Here is a 25,068-nt window from a genome sequence, read left to right as displayed (position 1 = left end):
AAGGGTGCTGGAAAATCGCAATTTCAAGCTCCGGTTCAAAGCGAGTTGGGGGATTTCTTGAGGAAAAGGCAGAAAGAGTTTTACAAGTAAACTGTCAGTCTGGTTAAAAGGAGCTCTGCCTGCCAGAGCTCAAGGAGCGCTCTGACAAGGCTCCCAGGCACCTGGTGGGGTTGCGGGGCTGTGCTGCGCAAGGCCGAGGGTCGGACTGGACGCTGCTGCAACCTCCCTTCCACCCCCGCCGCCGGCCGCTCCCGCCATTTCCTGTGAGGGGCAGGGGCGGGGCGGAGCCCCGGCTGGGGGCGGGGCACGCGCGCGTCACGCGCCGGGCGGGAGCGTGCGAGGCGGGCGTGGCGGACGCGCAGGCGCGGTGCGGGGAGCGCGCGGTGCGGCGAGGGCGGCCGGCGCTCCCCTCGCTGGCAGCGCTCGCTAAGATGGCGGATTTCCTGCCGTCCCGCTCCGCGCTGTCCGGCTGCTTCCCCGGCTGCCTCCTCACCAGCGGCGAGGCCGAGCAGCAGCGCAAGTCCAAGGAGATCGACAAGTGCCTCAACCGCGAGAAGACCTATGTGAAGCGCCTCGTCAAGATCTTGCTGCTGGGCGCAGGCGAGAGCGGCAAGTCCACCTTCCTCAAGCAGATGCGGATCATCCACGGGCAGGACTGGGACCGCGCGGCCCGCGAGGAGTTCCGCGCCACCATCTACAGCAACGTGATCAAGGGTGGGTGAAGGGCGGCGGGGACGGGCCGCCCTGCGAGCGCCGGGCCCGACCGGGGCGGGGGAAGGCGGCTCGGGCGGGTCCCGCGGGCTGGGGGAGCCGCGGGGCCGCCACCGCCTCCTCCTCCCGCGCTGTCCCGGCGCCTCATCCTTCCCCGGGCGCCGGCGAGCAGCCCCTCCGGGCCCGCGGGGTTGTCACCGCGCCGCCCGGGTGCGGCCCGCGGGGCGGCTCCGGCGCCCGGCCCCGGGAGCAGCGGTTTGAGCCCGTGTGGTCCCGGGCTTTGCCTTTTGCTCGGGCGCTGGAACGAGGCCAGAGAAGGGCAGCAGAGCTGGGGAAGGGGCTGGAGCATAAGGGGCGGCTGAGGGAGCTGGGGGGCTCAGCCTGAAGAGCGGGGGTGACCTTACCGCTCTCTACAACTACTGAAAGGATGTTGTAGCCAGGTGGGGATCAGGCTCTGCTCCCAGGGAACCAGCGACAGGATGAGGGGACAGTCTTAAGCTGCACCAGAGGACATTAGCAAGAGTTTCTTCACTTCAGACACTGGAATGGGCTGCCCAGGGAGGTGGTGGAGTCACTGTCGCTGGAGGTGTTTAAGACTGGACGTGGCACTTGATGTCAAGTCTGGTTGACAAGGTGGTGTTGGGTCATAGGTTGGACTGAATGATCTCAGAGGTCTTTTCCAACCTAATTGATTCCGTGATTTCCTGGTAATGCGATGGCAGTAATGAGCGGTAATGGATGGGGGGGGAAGATGCACCTGGAAGTGCGTGAGGAGGAGCCGAGCCCTGTGCTCTCAGCATTTCACTGCAGTGGAAGAATTGCTGCCGTTGTGTTGGAAACTCGGCTGACACATCAATTAACAGCAACCCGCAGGCAGAGCCTCTCTACATAGATGCTTTGCCAAAGCCTCCACACATGCTTTAGGGGAGTGGACGCTTGATTTCGCTGCTGTCATCCTGACTTCATTGGTCATCCTCACTTATTTGCTCTCTTATCTAAATCGCTCGTTGGATTTTCAGCGTGGGCTGTGTAATAGTTGGTCAAAATCTTAATGAAGTTTCTCAAAACAGCAAAGTGTTGCCAGACCTCAGCCCCTGAAAATCCAACTATTCTCAAAGAGAGTTGTTTTACAAACCTGCTTATGAATCAAGCCTGGAAGAACTCTTGATAGCAAGGCAGTAGAAATCATGAGCATGTATGTCAACCAGGTTAAAGTTTATTAATAAAGGTACTTCAAACTCTGTGACAAAGTATGCACGTAGGAACTGCATATCTGTCTGGGAGGCTGTTTTCCTGCAGTCATGGATAGATTTGACAGATACTTGCCTTTGACAGAGAGAAAAGCCTTGGAAAGGGAGTGAACCTTGACAAAACACTTCAGCACTGAATGAGTATGTTACTATACAGTCATTTGTTGCCACAACTCAATTTCCTTGTATCTCTTCCCATGCCTTTACAGTTGCTTATTCTTTCTGGAATTTTCTTTTTATTTTTTCATTGATAAATTTAGTACTAGAAATCAGTTCCCCGCATTTCCCTTACCAATATGAGCAGAGTGGGTTTAAAGCCTTTAGAAGACTCTAAAAAGAAGCTTAAAATACTCCTTTTCTTCTAGAGAATATTAACCAAAACAACCATGAAAGTGTGGGGAAGCCTTTAGCTGATACAACTCCTTCTGCACTTAAGCTGTAGAAACATACTTTTAGAAAGTACAATAATTTTAGTATGTATCTTAATATCTCTGAAAATGTTAAAGGTGGTGATAGAAATACTCTCGTGATAGAGATTCTCTGTATAATTTGATATAACTGGGTACCAAGTTGATAAGAACACAAAAGCTAGAGAACCTTAAAGCAAGACGTCAGGTGGTTCAACATATTTTGAAATAAACTTTAAAGCATACTTTGTCTTGTATTCATGCCAAGTGAAAGAGTTTGGTAGCACAGACTGGAGATTTAGTAATTAAAAATAACACTTTTTCAAGAGTTAAACTTGTACTGTGGATATCACCCTGTTGATTGTGGTCATGTTCTTGAGATAGCAAATCTGGGGGTTGAGGTTACCTGTAAATGTAGTGGTTTGAGTCAGTTTTTTGGACACTTCCTGATTCCCTACGGGTGGATGTTCCGACTGAGCTTTGTGCAGAGTAAGTGCATTGTTTGCCTCTGTGCAGATTGTGTGCTGGTGAAACAGTAGATGCTGAGAAACTCTGCTCACAGTGCTCTTCCTTGTCGTTCAAGGTGTGCGAGTCCTCGTGGATGCCAGAGAGAAACTCCATATCCCTTGGGGAGATCCTGCCAACCAGAGCAACGGGGACAAAGTGATGGCTTTCGACACGCGAGCAGTCACCGTGGTGCAGGGCATGGTGGAGACCGGTGTTTTTTTAGACTACCTTCCGGCCATCCGAGCCCTGTGGGCAGACAGTGGCATCCAGCACGCGTATGACAGGCGCAGGGAGTTCCAGCTGGTAAGAGTTGGCCTTCAGTGTTTTTAACTGTCTGTGTGTGATTTGGTTCCTGTGTTGCTTCTCTGTGAAACGCCAACCAAGCCTCTTCCTTACGCATTTTTGCATGGTTGACTTACTCTGTGGTGTTGCACACAGCTGCATTTGGCTACTTCCACCCCTTTTTTTAATAATAATAAAGGAGATTCTGACGTAATTGTCCTCATTTCATATGTGGGAAAGCTGAGGTATTGAGGGCTTTTAAGTTCTGTAACAAAGCTGGTACCTGCACAGTATTTTTACTATATGATTATTACCACCCTTTGTTAACTGGTGCATCAACTTAAAAAACCAAACTAAACGAAAAATAATGGTTTGCAGAAAAGGCAGGCTTAATAGTAATGTGCTTTTAAAAGAAAAGATATGCATGGGTTAATGAGAAGAATTTAAAAACCACTCCCTTCTCTATTCCAGTTTGAGCAATCTAGCAAACATTCCCTCTGTATACTTCCTGTTTAATCTTGAATGTCTGTGTTAATACTCATGTAATGAGATTTTTGTTACATTGAAGTTCTCAGCTGAAGATGGAATACACAATTTAATAGTGGGGTAGAGATGGAGTATAGAATTCAGTAGTGGGGTTGGAAAGAAAAAAGAAACCTCTTGATTCTTGAGCTGCATCTCGAACTGTCTGTGACAGCTGAAGTCCCTTTGCGCCATTCCCATGCAAATGCTGCAAAAAGAAACGAAAAATTGGGTTTAAATTTGATTGTTGGTTTATAGACTTGTGTATGGCAGTGGCATTGGGTTTTGTAGGGATGGGGGTTGAGAACCTTAAAATAGATTAAATCTGTTCTTGCAGGTCTCTCAAACATAAGTGGCTTTGTATTTTTATGTCTTAAAAATAACCTTTGTGTTAGTGTGAATCCGAACAATAGCTCGTGATGTCTCCTGTTGAGCTATTATGAGTGGTTGTGTAATCATACCCTGACTTAAAGAGGTTGTGTAAATATTCTATAAATATGTATTGCCCTGATCATGGAATGTCTTCTGGAGATTGCAGAATGGGCAGGTGCTCCAGTGGCCTATCACCTGCCCAGCCCTGGGCTGAGCTCTGTAAATAAGTTCCTAAGGAGACCTGTTGCTCCTTGAGTTTCACCTTCAAGTGATCATAAAAGAGTAATTGCTCTTCTGTAGTCAAGATCCTGGTGCAGATGTGACTTCTAGTGGTCTAATTGCTGTGCTGGAGGGATCTGCTCTAAAATCTGTTCAATAAAACAGTTTTGTCTTCAATTAAACATGTTTAGTGACTTGAGGCTGTGTAGCAAAGGGAAGGGAGCAATTACTGTTCTGTCATCTTGAGGCTCTGGGAAGTGGCTTCTTTACATAACTGAAACGTGCACAGTTTCACTTTGAGTGAGATGTGAATAATTTGTTCTTCTTACAGAAGTCTTACAGAAAAAAAGCTGTTGCTTTTTTCTGTGAATCCCTAAATCTGTGTAGTTCTCTGCAAAAATATATGTTTATCGTGTTGTGCTTTAGGCACAACTCAGGAATATTTTTGAAGTGCTCTTAATAGTTGAGTACTGCCATAATAATTTTTGAAAGCAAGGTAATTACTTTATTTATACTTACATTACTTTATTTCCTAAATCCTTTCAAAATCTCAGCTGGACATATTTATGCCAAGTTATAAACATGAAGAAAAAAAAAAAAGGCAGCTGAATGATGTCATTGTGTTGAGTGCAGGCAGTGTGATCTGTGCTGGCCAAGCATGAAGTCTCAGTTTTATCCCAGTAAGCTTCAGCTTAAGTTCTGCCAGAGCTCCATGTGGGCGGCAGAACAGAGGGAAGCTCCTGGAGCAGTGTGGCTTTTTGCTGTACCTGCTACAGGCTTTGCAGGAGAGCGTTCAGAGAGCTGAGGTCTGTGCTGGGACAAGGAAGGAGGACACAAATGGTTAAGGAGGGGGGAGTGACAGGCGTGTCCCAGTCAGGAGGTAGAGCAGGTGGAAGTTGGGAGAGACACAGACAGTTCAAGCGTGTCAGGTACTGACTCTTGAAGTGAAGGCTCCAGACTAAAGATTTGTAGCACTGTAGAATGGGGAAAAAAAGGAAAATAATGTTCTGCTTCCAGTTTAGCTGCTTGTGGCAAAAAAATGTAATGAAAGGATAGCAGCAATCATTAGATGAGTAGGAGAGAGGGAAAAGTGGCACAAAAATACTGTAAAGTGCTGAGACTGACATGGTAGAGGAGCATTTCTGGACTGTTACCTGCTCTAACTTCTTTTCAGACTTTTGAGTGAGTTTAACTTTTTTAACTGGACCAAGTTTGACACTGCACTGAAAAACACGGCTCATACTAAGAGAGCACAGGCAGAAACACTGGGGAAATGTTGTTTGCCATGGGAAGAGGACACTTTGGGACAGAGGTAGAGGTGAGCAAATGGAAAATGGAGCAGTGATGGGTTAAGGAGTGAAAAATGTCAAAATTTACATATAAATTCTGGAGGAAAGGCAGCAAGAGTGTGTAGTGTAGAAGCCATTTGTAGCTTGGGCAGATAGGAAGTACAGAGAAAAAGGGTTTAAGATTGAAGTTCCTGCAAGAATATGGTTTAGACTTCAATATATATGCACAACATATATGTACATGTGTGATGGATTGTTGAGCTGCTCTTGCTTTTTTTGTTTTTCTTCAGTATCTTTTACTGACATTGCCACAGGTGATGCTGGGAGCGTAAGGAAACAATGTGATCTTTTTATAGCAGCAAAAAAAAAAGAACTTGGTTGTATTTTAATGGAATTAGGAATCAGCATTTCCATGTCTAGTTCACTGGAGTGTCCTTCCTCATTTTGTTAGCTCAAGTGGTCATGGGATAGCCAATATGATTTATTTTCCTTGGCCTAAAAATAGGGGCCTTCTGGCCACTAGCAGCAGCATTTATGAAAATTCATTAGGTCATGCTTGTGTAGTGCTTTAAAACTGGAAAGAGCTAATTACAGCTTAGTGCAATATGTGCCACTTCAGTGCTTCCCCCATGGTTAATGTTATAATCCCTCATATTTTATTGCAAACCAAACTCATTCAGGTGATTGTTCCACTAGCACGGGTAACTGCAGACTGTCCTGGCTCTGTAGCTGAGGCGGTTCTGTAACTTACACTGCAGATTCTGGTCATCCTCAGGCTTCTTCTCCTTCAGCCACCAGGCTTGTTTCTCCTCTGGCCTCTCAGGTGGCTGACACGGATGAGTTACAGATTTAGTCTGAATCAGCCCAACACCCTCTGACACCTCATTAACATTTCACATTTCCCGTTGCTGCTTGATTTTTACCAGAAATCTCCTGAAATGACTTGGATAAACGCAGCCATTATGGTAATTCTGCAGCATGCACACTGCTTTACCTGGGCATTTCCTAGCTTTTCTGTTTGTGCTGGTGACCTGTTCAGCATGTGGCTGTAAGGGCTCGCTGTTCTCCTGGAGGTTTGCTCTGAGGCACTGGCAGCTGAGCAGTGTTTGGCGCTGCGTAACACTGAGCAAGGCACCTGTGAGTAAGAGCAGCCTTGTACTCCCCTCTCATGTCAGTCATTTCTTGAACTTGCTGTGAGAGCTGTTAACAGAGAAGCTTTTTTTTTTTTAATTTTTTGAAGTATTCTCCATGAGTCTTGTCATTCTCTGAGAATGGAAGAGTGTGATGAGAGCTGAGTGGCTCAATTGCATGATAAGCTTTGAATGTGTTCAGGGTTTGTTCATGTTAAAGGTAACTTTTGGGTGGGTTTTGATCTTTGCTATCAGCAGTTGTTAATCTTCAGACAGATACTTTTTGCCCTCCTTGCAAGTTTTGCTGAATGTTTGGGTGTTTTTAAGCCAGAAAGCTGCAGAGGCAGAGATGACACTTAATTTTTGTCCATATTTGCATAGAACTGCAGACATAGATGATACAGTAAGGATTATAGGATATGGACTCACCTCTGGATCACAACTTTATCTGTGACGTGTTTGCAAGAGCTAGATCAGATTATAGAAGACAGGAAAAGGCGTGTTCTGCTTGAAGTTACACTGATAGCTTTGCTGCAGCTTCCATGTAGCATTTTTCTGTTGCAGATGAGTTTTTTTGTCAAGTATTGTTCAGTTTACTGGGAGATTGTATTGTATTTTTTCTTACTCAGCTTGAACTTTTCAGGGCTCTGCCTGAATAGTCGTGGGGCTGTTGTACATGCAAGAACATTAATTTCTACTGAAATGATGAGTCCTCAAATGGACACTGGAGAGTATTAGGAAAGTTTAATGTTCTTTCAAGTGCACAGGCAACACATCTTGAAATGTGCCTGATTATAGAGTAGGATCCTGCAGAGGTCAGTTGTGTGTGAAGCCAGGCTAGGCTGCCAGATGTTGAGGTGTTCCCCTTTTGGAGGGTGGATGCCCATCTTACGGTACAGTTGTGAGGTCAGTGCACAAAGTCCCTCTGAAGTCACAAGTGTAGAATCTGGAAAAAGAGTTGAAGTGTCTGTGCTGTGTTTGTGGCAGTGACTTCCAGAAGCTTTTCAGCAGCTTCTGTAGTGTGTTGATTTTCTTCCCAGTGTTCATCTCTTTAACCTCCCCACGCCCCTAAGTTGGAAAGTAGGCATGGCTTTCCCCTTGAGTCTCCTCTTGGATCTGGGATTGGGTGTTCATTTGTCCCACTCTGCTTGAAGGGTGCAGGAGATGATTCTATTGGGACAGGACTGAGTGCATAAACTGTTGGGAGAAGGTTTCTGAGACTGACAAGGAGGATCTTCATTACAGGCATGAGATCCAGTCAGCCAACATTTCTTTAAACATTGGCTATTTGGGCACTTAATCACATAGTTCAGAGTTAGTTTATTGAAATACAGGGTTGTAATTACAGTGAATATTGCTTAAATATCTGTGTGGAAACCCAAAAAGCTGCTGCTTTATATATGATGAAATATGAACAGTTTTTTCTCCTCTTTCCTCAATCAATACTCTGCCAAACATCAGATCACAGGATGGCCTGTGTACAGTGAGCATGACTCCTTAAAGCCCTTGGAAAGCCTTTGGAAAGGGCTACTTGCTCTCTCTTGGTCTTAGTGTGAAAAGGATTGATCAAAGATTGTTGCTATAACTATGGAAAGAAAAGTGCTTTACAAATTTATACTTTAAAATGAGTCATGCAAATCCTCAAAAGAGACTTGGATTTTTTGAAGATTCACTGTTTTTCCTGCCCCAGTGACAAGGTAATGCTGGCTTTGAGTTGGTATTAATAAGATTCCATATAGGGATTAACTCTAGAGTCCAGCAGTAGCAGGTTGAGTGTCCTTAGTTGAGGTTTGTGGCCAAAAACCCTTCAGTGTGTGCCAGTGCTTTGGTAGTGGGGATTGACTGTAATATTTCAGTTGAGCTGAATGATCTTCAGGTGAACTGTTATACTAATTTAACACAAAGTGCCATTTTTTATAATTTTCCAAATTGGGAGTAGGATTTCTGTTTCAGCCTCTGAGAGCCAAAATGCTGTTTCTGGGACTGCCTTATTCCCTTTCTACCACTCTTCCTTTCCTGCCCGGTGACTTTTCTTGTTAGCAGCAAAAACCTGAAGTGTTTGGAGAGTGGCCTGGGTCTTGTATTGCCAGTTGATGCTGATCTGGTTTTCCTGGAGAACATCTTTGCCATATTTTCTTCAGACCATTGCTATATTTCTTTTGTTGTATTTTAATTTTTTGTTACTATGAAGCACAAATGTAATTCTGGAATTGAGAGGTCTTTCAGCAGGAGCTGTCTTGATGTGCCAGACTGAAGCAGGATGAGTTGTCTTCCAACCAGGAATGCTTTTGGAGTCCTGTATGCTACACTTGGCTTGTACAAGCCTTTATTTTCTGCATGGTTTCAGTGCAGTCTCTGAGGATGGAGTTCTTAATTAAAACTCAATCCAGATATTGAATAACCTGGTCTAGTGGAAGGAGTCCCTGCCCATGGCAGGGGGTTGGAGCAAGGGGATCTTTGAGGTCCCTTCCAACCCAAACCATTCTGGGATTCTGTGACCTGTTTATGGGGAACCACTGCTTTTAAAATGCACACTTGCACAATGCAGTGTGGGAGCAGAGGGATGTGTTCTTACACATATTCTGTCTCCAACAAGCTGTGCTGTGTTGATAGGCATGTGCCTTAGTTACCTAAACATTTTGTTGCAGAAGAGTAGAAGGTGACCTACTTCTTGAAAAAAAAATGGATTTCTATAACCAAGCCGTGATTAAATAAGTACAAAACACAAGTGCCCTTCTGAATATGAATATTCACATACTGAGTGTATAAAGCTCTTAGCAGGTTGTTTTAAATCTGTGCAAATGTGTTAGAGGAGCTTTTGCTGCTTCTGCTGTGCAGTGTAATGTGAGCCCTTGGTACAGACATTCATTCCGAGCTCATTTCTGTGCTCGCTGCTCACCTGCAAGGTGTTACATGTTGGTACCTGTAGAGCTGTCTCGTTACAGCCTTTGGAATTTAAACAGCAATGCCTGCACTGTTCGCTGTCCACTTAGAAACGACTTCCTAAACACAAACCCAACACAGTCCCAGGACTTGTAGCTGTCAGCAAATCTGCATGCTGACAAAACATGTGGTATGAAGGCAGTGTCATCTTCCATGTCTGTGTTTTGCACCTGAGGCAAAGAATAGAGAGGAATCTTTTTTGTGTGTAAATATGGGATCCTTCAGGACTAAGGTGCCATGCCAGGGGCAGTGTTGATTTGTGCTAATTTGAGTTTATTGTAACACGGCTTCAGCCTTAGAGGCTGGTGAAGTCTGCTCTCACCAAGCACGTATTACACTTAGGTTTTATTGAGTGACTGAGCTCTTTATTGTCCCAAACTTCAGTTAATGGTGAATGCTTTTATATCTTCTGGGTTCAGGCCACACCTCTTACGCAGAACTAGCAAAGGGGGAGGAAACATCAGCTTGTGGAAGCTGAGGAAGTTGCTTAAGAAAATGTGAGAAGACCCAAGTGGAGCTGACCTGACTACGTAAGAAAAGCAATAGGATAACTGTACTAGTGGGAAAGCAAGATAATCTCCATGCCAGCATTGTGTCTGCTGGCACTTTTCTTTGCTAAGTATCAGAATTATCAAATTTTGTTGAGAAGTTTGGAGGATGCAGAACCTGCCCTTTTACAGAATAACAAGCTGTAAACTCACAGTGCTGATGGAGGCCCCCTGATACCAAGTGGTCTCTTGAAAATGGTACCAAGTGGTAGTCTGGAAAATGAACCCTTTATTTATATCTTAAAGGTGAATAAATGGGTCATAGAACACAAAATTAGTTAACTTGGCAGCCTCAAACTGTAAACAAAATGTACATCATGCCAATAGAAATCTAAATAATCCTGGAGACTTAACACTTACATTTTATCCCAGAGTTGCCTGATGGGTTGAATTTAAATAGTAATAAAATGTTTAATACTACATCAGCAACTAAAGAAGGTCCTAATTACTTCCAGTATCTTCTCTGCTTGCATGTCTGCATTAACAAGAAACATCAGGTAATACAGCTGGAAAAGTTGAGGAATTCTAAATACAGAAAACACCCTGAATTATCATCACAATAACTGACAACTTCAACTATTTCAGAAAAGAAAATTTTTGAACAGTAATAGGGAGTGAGCTGCCTTTTACAGCACTCAGTTGGCTGTACCATGTTGCACGCCTCTCCATCATAGTCGTTCCTGCCTTAAATTTATTTTCCTTCAGTGTCTCCTCAGTAAATAAGTGAAATATCATGCTCCTCTTCAGAGAGTTAACCAAGGAACTGAAAAGACCCCAAATTCTTTTTATGGATCAGGGGTATAGGAATGTGTAATCCCACATGAGTTTCTGTTTCTTTTTTCCGTTTAAAGATGCTGGGGAAATTATTTTAAACAAAATGCTGGGATCTCTGCAGCCAGCCTGGGAGTACTTCTCTCTTTGGGCACATGATGGTATTTTATCACCCACTGGTGACCAAATCAAGAGGATGAAGAATTTCCAGGGGTGGAAACAGTGCACTGGTATCATCTGTATTTCAAAATATCTACACAAAATTGTGTGAAAAAAAATGTAATGCAGAGTGATTACTAAAATTTTACACATGGGTGGTATTGGGACCTTTAACTGGTTTCAGCAGCAGTTATATAGTTTCTCTAGTAATTAATTTATATTTCTTTCTAGTTTTAGTTAGTTTGCAGTATGAAATTTTACAGGTGACATGCAATGTTTGTGGCCTCTTGCTGCTGTTTAGGGAGTCTTGTGTACTTTACTTTTACTTTGAGCTCTTTTAGACACAATTTTTAGTAATTTTTAAAAACACCAATATTCAGCTAATGATACTGGTAGATCTTGTTCACAAGACCCAGTAAATTACTGCAGGATCTTGTCAGATAGCTAAGAAAAAGAGCTGGTTTATGAGTGCATCTCTGGCTGCAAACAGAAATACTAGAACTTAATTGAAATGGATTCTTCTAATTGAGACAGAAGAAGGAACTAAAAAGCATTTGGTCATCTGGATTTCTCATGAGGCTGAAATAGGAACCAAATGTACTTTAAAACTGAATCCTGGAGAAATGCATTGGGATCCAGTTCAGGGCTCTGATTTTGAAATGTTGTGATTTAGTGCAGAGTTTACGCAATAATGGACTTTCAAGCATCTTCAAGTTCAGTATGGCCAGTTTTAGTACTGATACATTTCCACGTGCCAAATATTTGTCATGTTTTTGGGAGCCTTTGCTGGTCTTGTACAACTTGGAAGCAAGGAAAGCTCTAAGTGATGGATGGCAGATTTGCAGACTCACCACTGCTCCAGTGTTAGATTAAATGCAGTTGGAGTTGCAAACACATGAAGTCATGGAGCCAGTGGGTCAGTGCTCTGAAAGAAGAGCAAATGTTTACAGTCTGGTTCCAGTCTGTTTTGTGTGCAAAACATCTGAGGTCTGTAGAGATGCTGCCCAGAGTGTAAATAGTAACTGGGAGGTGGCAGTTTCTCCTTGGTCAGTGCATGTTTTCATAGGATTTCTAGGTCTTTGTGTTCTGGGACTTGAAAGATTGGTTTCATCAATGGAAGTTTAAAATCTTCTGCAAAGTATTGGTGTCTTTCTTCAAGTAAACTTTCTGGAAGGGGAGTTTGGATTGTAAAATACTTAAGGAGTAAAAAGACCTTTGAAGAAACAAAGTGCACCTGATCCCTGCTTTCCTGGATTAATTTCTGTTCAGGTTTTGGCAAACAGAAGCCGTTTGGTTGGATGCTCTGGGTATCTGGTGTGTCCCATGTGCCAGTTCATGTGCTCCTCAACCTGGCTCTGATCTCCAGAAGGGGCTGCAATAGCCTTGAGTTTGTTTCCTATTTGAAAGCACTGGTAATTCTGAGGAAAATAATAGAATCACAGAATGGTTTGGGATTAAAGCTCATCTTGTTCCAACCTCCCTGCCATGGGCAGGGACACCTCCCACTATCCAGGGTGCTCCAAGCCCCATCCAACCTGGCCTTGGACACTGCCAGGGATGGGGTAGCCACAGCTTCTCTGGGTAACCTGTGCCAGGACCTCACAGAGAAGAATTTCTTCACTCTAGGATAAATGCTGTGCACACTGAGGATTTTTGATTGTTGGAAGGAGTCTCAGCTGCTTCTAGAATATGTCCCATCCTGGTTTCCAAGCAGTCTTTCGGAATTAGAAATATGATAACAGAGTGCCTGATGTGGAAGAAATTGTAGTTTTGTAGGCTTTAGTGGAATGCTGTTTCCTGCCTAAAAGCTGTAGTGAATTGGCGTATTTTTAAGGAAGTCTTATTAAGAATCTGGCAATTAAATTCCACCAGGAGAGGGGAAGGATACCTAACTAAGAAAAATGAAATGGATTTCTTTCCTCTTAGGAAAGTAATTGAAAACTGGAACAGTTTGCTCTGTGGTATACTAGTATGTGTATTAACTTCTTTTTAGAGTTTAATAATGTTTTAATTAATTTAATTGGAGTGGCATGGTATCTGTGAAACTGTGGAAATGCTCTTCTGGTGGGAGACAAATGTGAGTGTGAGTTGTGTGAGTCTGGCACTTTGAAGGGAGAGCACTGCTGAACTGGGTGCAGGAAGCAGCAGCAGCTGATGTTGGAGCCTTGTTTGGAGTATTTCGTTCCAGGTTGGCTTGGTGACATCCTTCTGTCACTTTCAGGGTATGGCAGGTGTCCCCAGCTTGCTGGTGCTGCCGGGGCGTCAGGTTGGCGTGGTCTGTCTCCCTCCATTTGTTATCCACATTTTGAGAATTATGGATTGATTGGATTACACGGTAAATACGGGATAATAGATTAAAGGAGTATTATTGGGTTAAACCCCTTCTTAAACCCCTTCACCTTTCTTTGTTAATACTGTTATGCAAGGTAAAAATGTCAGTCATGAAATAAACTTGGTGTGATTCCTCCCTTGGTGCTTTTGGAATTGAGTGCCCTCCAGCCAAAGTGATGGAGCTGTTCCAAACACAAATTCTGCGCTGCCACCAAAAGGTTTTACAAAAGATGGCTTCTGTGAGTCAGGATGTGAACCTTTCCTTTTTTTAGGACAGATACTCAGTTTGTGTAACCAAACATGAGGCAGGTTTCACTTCTACCCCACGTGACGCAGTTCTGATGGCTCTGAAAAAAGGCAAACACAGCTTGAGCCGCACGCAGCGAGCGCCGAAAAGGGGAAATAGGTCTGTGCTCTCAGAGCTGGGCTGAGCTGTGACGCATTTGTGATGTGTATTGATGAGGAACACATTATTTGTACTCCTGTATCAGCAACTGTGTCTGAACTCTACGTTCTTGCAAAGAAACAGGAATTAATCCCAATGTGCTGCATTTTATCTCTGGAAATGGGCAGATCAGGTTTAAATGACTATTCAAATGGCTGAGCTGGAGAGAAGGAAGCTGGGAGATGTCAGATGTCTGGTCTTGACACAGACTATCTCTGCTTCAGCCCTTTTAAGGCTGGTCCATTCATGCTTCCACAGGCAGCAGTGCCATTTTCCAGCAGTTTGCCCTTTGGTTTTGGGGAGTTCGGGATTAGTTTCACACGGAGCAGTTTGCTGCTCTGCACGTGGCCACAATAATGCTCATGTGGGCATAAATGGGGACTGCTGTGCTTTGGTGGGAGCGCCAGTTTGTCCTGGTTTTAGCATAACTTTGGCCTTAATTAACACTTAGGGAAAGGAAACCTCTTGCAGGGAAATGTGTTTTGTGTTAGTGCACACTCAAATATTTTGACCCAGATTTGCAGTTTAGGAAGTAAATATGCTACTGCTTACCTGGACATTTTCCCCCAAATACCTTCAGCACCCTTATTAAAAATTAGTTATTTTATATGCTTATTGTAAACTTCCAAAATGCTGCTAATACTGCTTGAAGAGTGTTTCATCAAGTATTAGAGCATGGAGTGGCAATTCAGAAATAAGTAAGTTTCCCCTCACCTTAAGGAGATGCCAATCAAGTTGCTGGATTGCTGCTGTAAAATAGGGAAAGTATATTTTTAAAGTTTAGTTCCTTGAGTAAACAAGTTATAGGTACGAGTGTGGGGAAGTTTTGCTGTAGTCTGTTGACTGGAGCATGTTTGAAAGAGGAATCCTCTTCAGAAAGTGCTGGGAGGAGTGACTGGGAAGAGAAATTGTAGAAACATGAAAGCTGTGAAGGAACCAAGATTTGTTTTATTTACCTCCAAATCTGAGACCAGTAGAAGAGACCAAACCAGTTGAATGTCTCAACATGAGACTTGGTTAAACCTGCTGGTCTAACAGTCAAGACAGTTGTGGATATGAGCTCATTAATGTAATTAGGATATGCATTCATGGCATAAATAGATCACCTGGATCATCTCCCTCCTTTGTGTAATGCTGTGGATATTCTCTGTTTGGGTGGAGGAGGTTGTGCCCTCTAATCTCCCTCCCACTGGGAATCTGCATTGATTTATTTGATTGAAACGTTTCTCCATTCATTATCTCTCTGTTTATTACTGTCATTTCAGAAGACATCTGCTAAAACTTCAGTGGCAGCAGAATTGATTTGCAGTCAGTCTTCTTTTGAATCAGCTTAGGGTGGGGTGGCAAGAAAATAAAGGCTGTTAGAGATTCTTTCCTTTGCCAAAATCCTCAGATATGGATTTTCCTGGATTAAGCCTCTAACAGAAAAACATCCTGTACATAATGAAGTGTGTGCTATAAGCATTACTAGGGTGCTGTAAAATGCAGAATGATCAGACCCTGCTTATTTCTCCATCATCTCCCTTTAAGCTGATTCTCCAGTGTTATGGATGGTTTAGTTTGCATATTCAGGTATGTACACACCAGCCTAAAAACACTGCAGTTACCTGTTCCTGTTCTAAACTAGGCTTGTAAGAAAGCTTATTTTTGGTGGTTTTGTTTCTTGTGTTGTTGTGGGTTTTTAATTAAATAAAATAGGAAATATTTGTTTCTCTTTTTCAAGCAATTCAAGTAAGGTCAGGAAGAGAAAATGTTTGGTAGCTCTTAAAGTTCTAATATAGAGCTACTAAGTTATATCTCCTATTTTCTTAAAATATCTGATTTATTATTTCAGATACTTAATAAGCCTTGTCAGTTCAGTATGTTCCACTGAACTTGCAGCCAAACCTAGACAATTTGATAAATTGTTTCTTTCTTTAAACCTTGTGATGACTAAATCTTTATTTGATGCATTTTCTCTATCTCTTTTTTCTTTTTTAAGCAATTGCTAGTGGAAAAAATGCAGTGTCCCTGATCCCCTTGAAGAGCTAAAAAGCCATTTGGCTATGCTAAGGTTTCAACAAATCATATTTAGATTGCTGACATTGTTTTCATGGAAACCAAATAAATTGGTGCTTCCTGGGTTTAAAAGATGTGTTCATCTGGTGTGTATTTCATGTAGTCTTTTTTTTTTTTCTTCCCTCCCCCAAAAATATTTTTGTGGTTACTTTGCTTTAGGCAGCAACTAGACAGTGATCTTTGTGCTGTGTTTTGTTTATAAAAGATACCTGCTTTGGTTTGCTGCTGATGACCACACCGGCAGGTGTTGGCCTACAACTAAGTGACCAACTGTGCTGTAGCCATGTCTTTGTAGAAAGAATGAATTATAAAACTGGAGATATTTCATTTAACGAGTAGTTAAATGCAAAGTTACAGGGGAAGCTGTTGTGGTAACGTCAGGCACCTTGATAGGAGTAAGATTTCGGTGTTTTCTTGTACATTCATGATGAAGTGACTTGGCTCTCTCAGAGAGGATCACAAGGCTTCAGGAGACACAGGCTGGTTTGACTCAAACCTTTCTGAAAATGGAATAGTTGACAGTTATGAATAAAGTTACTTAACAGTCAACTTCCTGTGGTTTACATGCATTTCTGAATCAGGAGGAGGCTGAAGGGCCACAGCTGAGATGTGTATATTCCATCTGAACAAAAAAGGGCATCTTTCTCAAGCATTCAAAAGGGACTGCTTAAAAATCAGATATCCTGGTACGATTTAATAAAGTTTAAAACAGCCAAAGCACACTCCTGTAGCACCAGAAGGTATTTGAAGCTGATGTGTAGGTTGTTGTTTCTGCTGTATTGGGGTGTGCTCAAGAAGTTTGCTTTATTGCAGTACCTCAGTATTAATATGAGATGTGTGCCCAAGCCTGTGTCGGATTTTGTCTCTTGTATTGGCATCTTTGGGCTGTACTGCAAGTGCAGGAGAGGGAAGTGAGCAGGGATGAGTTGGGCTCCATGGGGTGGTTGTTTCCTGCAGTGTCATTGCTGACCTTCAGAGATCTTCATTTCCAAATTGCTCAATTGTAAAAATTACTTCAGAGGGTTCATCTGCATTTAAAAAAGAAGGTTCACCTGACTAGTTCAGGACTATCACATAGAACCATGGAATGGTTTGGAGGGACACCTGCCTCTATTCCAGGTTGCTCCAAACCCTGTCCAACCTGGCCTTGAACATTTCCAGGGATGCACCATCCACAACTCCGGGCAACCAGTGCCAGTGCCACAGAATCCTCAAAATAAAGACTCTCTTCCTAATAACCAATCTAAACCTGCTTTCTGTCAGTGTGAAGCCATTCCCCATTGTCCTGGCACTTCAGACCCTTATAAATGGTTTTTTCATCTTTCCTGTATGCTCCCTTCAGGTACTGAAGGCCACAGTTAGGTCACCCCAAAGTATTCCCTTTTCCAGGCTGAACAATCTCAATTCCCTCAGCCTTTCCTCATAGGAGAGGTGCTCCATATCTGTAATCAACTTGGTGGCCTCCTCTGGACTCCCTCCAACAGGTCAAGGTCCTTCCTGTGCTGTATTTTTAGCTAATGCTTAAATTCCGTCCTACGTGGTCACAGAACATGGGTGTGAAGACAGCAAGGGTGTAATGGAGAACTGTGGGGTTTTTCATGGGGGCAGATTCTTCAGTTTCTCATTTCTGTCTAGATTTTGCCCTTGGTGTGGCTCCTTTGTGGCGTGACACCACAGATTGATCGCTGAACAGCCACGTGGCAGGGCTGGACATGGTGAGCCGCACTGGAGTTAGTGGGACAGAGTGGGGAAACCCAGTTTCTTTTTTCTAGTCATCTTGGGTAAACCAGAGGGTTTACAGTTTGTCAGAAGGGAAATTTTAGATGGCAGCTGTTGAATACAGCTATTTAAACATGGTCACTGTCATGGATTTACTGAGTGGGATCTGGTTCTCCCATCTACCAAGAAAAAGCAGCCTGACACAGAAGCTGTCTTTGGAGCTGTTGTTGTACAGGGATGTGGTTTCTAACTGATCTTTAAAAATAGGTGGCATTGAGGCTTTCCTTGATTGTTGTGTGCTGAATTTTTCAGTGTGTTTCTCTTCATTATTGTATAAAATACCCTTTGGAAAGGAATTAAAGCTTGGCTGCTTTGTCATGCTACCTCTTTGAAGCTTGTTTAAATGGGTCAAAACTCTCTGGTTCTCCAGTAGCGCATTCTGATAATGCTCTGTTCAGGGAGGCAGTTTGCTGTTCAAGAGTGTCTGTAGTTAGCAAAGCTCAGCCTGCTGATAGCAACATGTGCAGGGCAGATAGAAAATTACCTCTGGTCAGGGCCCTGGGCTGTGGCTGTGTGATATGGACGGGTGGCTGGAGTGGGATGGAAGAAGAGATGATGGGTTTGAAGCTGTTCTAGGTGTTTAATTGGTATGCAGATTGGTAAAAAACAGTGAATGAACGACTTCTATCCTTGCTTACAGAGTTGAGTCATGTCGACAGCCCTTGCTGTCTGAACAGATTTTTATGGGGGGAGAACCCAAGCAGCTGAGCCAGTGGTGTGGATGAGGGAGGCTGGAATGTCTCAGCTTTATGAGCTGTGTTATGCTGTAACTGATGGATTTTATAGTTCAATCTCTTGAGTTTCAGCATGACCACCTTGATGTTTCTCTGCCATTGACTCTGATAGGTGACAGCCCAGGAAGTGGCATTGGCATCTCAGTGTTCCCTGGCAGTGGCTTTGCTGTTGCATGCGTGGCTCTGGAGTGTTGCTGTCGCTGCAGGCCTGTGTATTTTGCATTTGTGATTTCAGGAAATCCCCTCTTTTGGAAAGCTGCTTGTGGGGATGTTTTGTGACCTTTCCAGGCTGTGGTTTACTTGTCTGCTCCAAGATCCATTGGAGTAGCAGCAAATCCTGGGACTTAAAGGAGAGGTAGTAACTTACACATTAACTGCAGAGTTAATGCTTCTTTAGGGAGTAAGTATTGCTGTAAGTCGTATAAAGAAGCTGTCTAAGATTAAAATGCAAGTTTGTATGCACACACACAAATACTTACAGCCTCTGAGGCCCAGGTATTCTAAAATAAATACCTGCACTTACTGAGTCTGAAATCTGGCTGATTGGTATGTAGCCAGCCCTGTGGGGAACGGAAGGTTGCCAGTTCCTATTGGCACCTAAAAAAGAAATTAAATCTGACCTTAAATTTTATTTTGCCTTCATATTCGGCTACAGACAGTGGTTTTAGCACTTGGAAGGCCTGAATTCTGATTCTCTTGCTCCTTCTTGGGAAGCTTGATGGATTTGTGCATCAGGGTTTATTTCCTGTGAAACAGGGATGCTCTTCCCTGTACACCTTCCTTAGAGGATTGAGGCTAGAACGGATGCTGGAAAAGATACAATACTGCTGTCATTGCAAGCAGTTGCTGCTGTGTGCCACTAAAATGGTGTTCTGCTGCAGTTTGTCACCCCAGAGAAAATCAGGACAGCTGAGCCAAACAGGAGGTAAAATAAGGTAGTAGAGGTGGGTTGGACTCTCTCCTTGCAGGTATGTCGAGCATGAGGCATGTTCCAACCAGAGCCCCAGTCTTGCCTCATTAAACGTTGATGTTCAAATTGCACACTTAAAGGTGTGGTATCTACTTGTATTTTGTAACTTATTTTAGTGCCTGGAAAACTTGCAGAGGTACCTTACTGATGTGTCTGCCAGAACCCTTTTTGGCCTGTTATGTACCCTACTCTGCTCAGGGTAGATGCTTGGATGACACAGTTGAGTAGTGAGGTTTGATATTCTTCCTAGATAAGTTTGCAGAGTTCAGATTGAATGAGGGGAAGTCATTATCAGGGTGTAGCTCCTGTCCTAATCCACTTGTCTGAATTAGGTGTAGTCACCCCGGCCTCAGATGCTGCTTGATTTTCTCATCAAGAAAACTCAGTCAAAATTCTGCTCTTCCACCTGCAGAGTGAAAGCACAGGTGGTTTCTTTTCTGCATTTACTGTAAAATGACTAAGTTACAGCTGGTAATTAAGGGCTCCCAAAAGGAAGCAGATTTGTGCTTCTCTGAGGATGCTGAGAACCTTAAAAATGTGCTTTTCTCTGCAGTGAATTCCATCAGTACCTTCCTATTGCAAGTGAACTCAGGTGCATCAGTATCCATGGAAGAATTCCTCCATAATCCCAGCACCCTGATGGAGTTCTGCAGGGTAGACTGTGGCTCAGGTTTACCATGAAAAAAATCTTTCGTTCCGCATTACTGGAGGGATTAAAAACTGCAGTTACCTTTTGCCAGGACAGGGATGACTTGAATCCAGAAGATAACCTGGATAGTAAATGTGATATCATGTGCGGCAGCCTGGAGCTCTGCTCATCACTCCCAGAGTAAGGAGTTCTGGTCCAACTTGGTGTCTGATGGGAAACTTGAGTAAAATGCTTTGTCTGTTGTGGTTTCTCATCCTCTGTTCTGCTCATCATTCACTGTGCTCCGGGGAAGTACCTGTGGGAATGAGTCCTGTGCCACTAGAGTATTAATGAACTTTCTCTGGTGATTTATCCCTGTACCTGAATGCCTGTGTGTGCACACTCTGCAAAGCCTCAGAGGAATCGAATGTTTCTTTTCATAACGAAGGTGCGGCCGCTTCATTGATGCTCCCTGTGGATAACACTTGGATTTATTTATCAAGTCTAAGCTTGGAAAGAATGTGACTATTATAAATGTGCCTTTCATGCTTTTAAGCTTAAATATTAACTGGCCTAAGAATAAATCATCAGTTGTATTCTTAGGATAGCTGCTTTTAAAAATGGCAATGATTAAAGCTTACAACACTTAAATGTAGGTTTCGATAAATTATCTGGACTTCAGAATGTAAACTATTGGGATCAAAGACGTCGCTTATTTAAATAACTGTTTGATTTGTTTTTAGGGGGAATCTGTAAAGTATTTCTTGGACAACTTGGATAAACTTGGAGAACAAGTAAGTCCTTTTTTATTTTTCTTTCCAGTCTTGAGTTTTAAGTAGTCTTTGTGATCTCTGGGTTTTAAATAGATGAAATGTAATTAGTGTCTACTCCAATAACTTTTATCTTTAGTTAACTTGGACTGCTGCATTATCTCAGCAGTTCATCACTGACATGTCAAAAACAAGGGGCAATGCAAGGGCCAGAAGACTTTCTGGAAATATACCTTCTGTCAAAATTGAACAAAAATCAAGTTACAAATGCTTGACCAGTCAGGAGACTGTTAAAGTAGCTTTTCAACACTAAATGACATCCAAAAATGACTGGGTTTGGGGTTACATGTCCAGTTAGGAACTCTTGAGTTAAATCAGTCACAGGTCAGCGGTACCTTCCAGTAATACCTACTTTAACATAAACTCAGTAAAGAATAAAGTCTGTTTTCTCTGGGGAAAAACCCTGAAATTTCTGTAGAATACTTTTTTATAGAACTATAAGTTAGTACTTGAATAATGAATGTATATGCTGATGCTCATCAGTTGTGGATTGCAGGAATGGCGTGTGGAAAAACTGCCTTTAAAATGGGATATGGTGCTTGAACTCTGTGGGGAGGCAGTTTCTCCATGGTCATTCCCAGTTGATGGTAACAAATGAAGGAATCCAAACCACTTCAATGAAACCCTGTTACATCATGCTTAATTTCATTTGTCTTTTTAACAGATTAAATTTTAAGCCTGACTATTTTTCTGCTTTGAACTGTCATTGTTCTAGCTAAAGCACTGGTGGTCATTGTGCTTCCCAGATTGCTGGCTTGAGGACTCCAGCACTTGCTCTCTGAATTTGGATTTGGTCTCAAGTTACAAGACTTGCATTTAGGAGAACTGCACTTACTCTGATGAACTGCTAAACTCTCTGCCAGTAGTGGATTTCTCTTGGTCTTTGAATCCAGTGCCTTTGAGTTTCAAAGGGCTTGGGTTTTTCCCCAACAATATTGGGTGGAGTTTTGCAGCTCTATTTCAGAGTTCTTCGTGGAGAAACTTTGGTCCATTCTTTCATTAAAGTGTGAAACCTAGTCAGTAGTTGAGCTTTTTTAACATTTTTATATACACGCATTTACTGCAGGTCTAATATTGCTGTGGGAGCACTCTGAATTACAGCTTTTCTGGCTTCAAGTTGGACTAAATGGTGTTGAGAATCAGAGGGACTCATCAGGATCTGCTGTTGTAGAAAATGTTGAATCTTTGAGGAAAAAAGCACTAGCTAAGTTTTGTTAGCGAAAGATGTGATAGGTTCTTCTGGTTTATTCTTATCTATATGCAAGATTGTCTAATGATTGTTTCCCCAAATTGTAAATATAAGTATTTGACTGTTCTTATCTGGTGCAACTGGGCTGAGTTGCAACTAAATTACTTATAAACACATAGATCTGCAATTCACTTGTGCTTCTTGCCAAAAGGGAGCTGATAACAGCACTGAGGGAAAAGAACTTAATGTTCAGATTTAATCAGATCAGCAAAATAAGAGTATCTGACAGGCAGACATGCGTGGGATCTCCTGGATTCCTTGCAACTGTGTGTTGCTATTTCAACTGCCAGTGCAGACTGTATGTATCCAAAATACCTCACAGAGAGACTTGGCTTTCCATCTTGTGATTGGATCTTAGTCATGCCTTAAATTGTAATTTGAACTAGGCAAACAGTGATGTGATAGCCAAAAGAGCTACTGATAACCAAAGGAACTCCTTTAGAAGAAGCAGACTGCAGTGAATTTGGGGAAAGGAGATAGGAAAATCAGGAAGAAAGCACATGTTCTAAATCAGTATCAATGTGAGGATGCTTGAGGGAAAAAACCACTTACTGATGATGGGTAAACATTGAAAACACTTGGAAAATAGTACTCAGTGCCATCCAAGGAAATCACCTGATGCTGAAGTCTTTAGATATGGAGAACAGGATCAACACTGAGAAAGGGGCAAGCTGCTTGTATTCCAAGGATCTGGGCATGAGGGAAAAAACATAATTGTCCTTCAAAAAGATAACTAAAATACTGGGAGAGTTCCTAGGAGTTGTTGTGTTTGGTTTCCTGTAGGCAGATGATGGCTGGACACCAGCACTGAACTCAGAGCCCTCATTTGCTGCCTGTTGCATCAGAGTAGCCAATATCCAGGATAAAACGTTTGGGTTGGAAGGGACACTAAAGATACCCAGTTCTGTGGTAGGTCTTCTGTGCGTGTAGAAGTTGAAAGCACTTGAAAGGATTCTCTTTGTGGCTGCAAGTGTGGAAGGAATTTTCAGTGAGTAATAGTACTCGAGGGGGAATTTGTCAGGAATTCTAGGGATAAGCTCCTCGTTCTTGAAAGCTTTACTGAATAAACATTACAGGTCAACTCCCAGGAGAGTTTGCTTTGTGCCCTTGTTTCAATAGTGAAGGTGTATATGGCTTTGCCTGTTATATTAGTTAGTTTTATTTATTTATGTATTTTAATAATTTCAGTCACTCCTGAGCTTTCCTAAGACTTTTTGGTTTTGTTCTGAGAACTTGAGACTACCTGGAAAACAAAAGAATATACATTCCCATTTGGAAGCTGGAATAAGTGTTGAACCTGTGACACTCTTGCCTACATGTTGACAGTCAGCTTTGCTCAAGATCCCTTCACCTGTGCCTAGTGACATTTAATACAGTCACTGCGCTGGTTTTGCTGATTGTTTTCCTCTCTATAATTTCAGTAGAAAAGACCCAAGATAAATTTAATAAAGGGAGAAGTCTTATCACCCTTTAAAGTTGTTCATTAATCAGACAAGGGGGTGGCAGCACCTCTTTTGCTCATTTTGAAGAGATTGTGATGCTGCTTTAGCAGTTCTACTCTCCTCCAGATTTTGGTGGTGTGGGATTTGGATGCGTAGCAGTGCTGCAGCAAAGGCTGCAGGGTGGGGAGCCTGTGCTTCAGAGCTGCTTTGTAATTCGTGCCACGATAAAAATCAGTGCCTTAGTCATGGGCAGCTCTGAAAAAGGAACCCAGAGTTCAGACAAAGCCCTCTCTCTCTAGTTTCACTTTGGAGCTCACAGGGTAAAGCAAAGTGATCTTTGAGTTTTTGGAGTGTTGCACTCACTTGATGATTTTTAAATTTTATTTTTGTGGCTTGCACTTGCCCAGCTGCCTTAAACTTGGGATACAAGTACAGAAATAGCCATGGTGCTGTGTGCTTGTTCCCCCACCCAGCTGACTGGCTGAATCAGACTTTCTGGACCATGGTCTTACGCATCTTTATAAAAGCTCCAAGTGTGGGAACTGGCACTGTCAAAGGAAGATCATAGATCATTCACTTCTTAAGAAGAGACTGAAATTCCAAATCCTAAATTGTGCTCTCTAAAGTTGTGAGAAGTGCTGGAAAAATGTGAGGAAGAGTTTCCATAACAAGTGAACAACAAGGTTTTAAAGTCCAGCACAGGCAGCTGTGTGGTAGAGACGCACTTTGCAGATAGCAGAAAGACTTGGACCATAGACAAAAGTGTAATTGTAGGAATGAAGGAATCCCCAATACGAGTGTTGAATTTCATGCTGTCAAAAGCTGACTAACAAGAATTCCTCTTCCTGTAGCATCTGCATCTGTTAATGATGTTCATGTGACAATCAAAAAAAAAATAGTCTCTTGAATGCCTCTTAAATTCTGGGGAAATGTGGGGTGGAGAACTTCAGGATCCAGCTGTCTGTGCCCCCCAGGCTGGAAAGGCACTGCTGTCCCCAGCTCTCACTTTCTTGCCCTGTTCTACTCACTGCACAGTAAATTTCAGACAAAGTCAGGCAATGTGATCTCACCGGTGTGGACTGATAAAGGAGGATGCAAAGATGCATGGCACAAACACAGGAAATTGCTTAAGTTTTAGTTTTCAGGCATAATTGATTGCTTTGAAGTTATTTGGAGCAGCTGGTTTGTTTCTGGAAGCAGTCATGCAGTTTGCAGGAGAGCACGGGAGGAATGGAGAGCCCACAGCTGGCATGGGATATCCCATAGTTACTGGTTTGAGAAACCTGCTTTAGAACCCATTTGCTGCATTGCAGTGTTGGCAGCCAGCATTGTGGGAAGAGAATGAAGGAAGCATAAAGTGATCCAGAATGAGGGAAACTGGCATGAGGAATTGCTGGTTCACCTCCCAGGTTGGTTATGGATCCTTGTCATGTGGCAAAGGGGAAGCATAAGTTCTTTGGGGTGTATGTTCTGATTTCATACTGGGTGTGTT

The 25,068-nt window shown here is 42.9% G+C and overlaps 1 protein-coding gene across 1 annotated transcript in view; it reads left to right on the top strand.

Annotated features, from left to right (window-relative positions):
* The first annotated feature begins 352 nt into the window (after positions 1-352).
* Positions 353-25,068, top strand: part of GNA13 (G protein subunit alpha 13) — a 29,748-nt gene continuing 5,032 nt past the window's right edge. The window contains exons 1-3 of the mRNA XM_032128982.1: positions 353-714; positions 2,952-3,178; positions 20,799-20,849. Of these exons, the coding sequence (XP_031984873.1) occupies positions 432-714; positions 2,952-3,178; positions 20,799-20,849 (561 nt within the window). The 5' untranslated portion in view covers positions 353-431. The remainder of the gene's footprint in view (positions 715-2,951; positions 3,179-20,798; positions 20,850-25,068) is intronic.

This window comes from Corvus moneduloides, chromosome 19 (genome assembly GCF_009650955.1).
Source record: "Corvus moneduloides isolate bCorMon1 chromosome 19, bCorMon1.pri, whole genome shotgun sequence".
Classification (NCBI taxonomy): Eukaryota; Metazoa; Chordata; class Aves; order Passeriformes; family Corvidae; genus Corvus; species Corvus moneduloides.
Note: the sequence above shows the minus strand (reverse complement) of the source record. Positions and strands in the feature narration are given on the sequence as shown.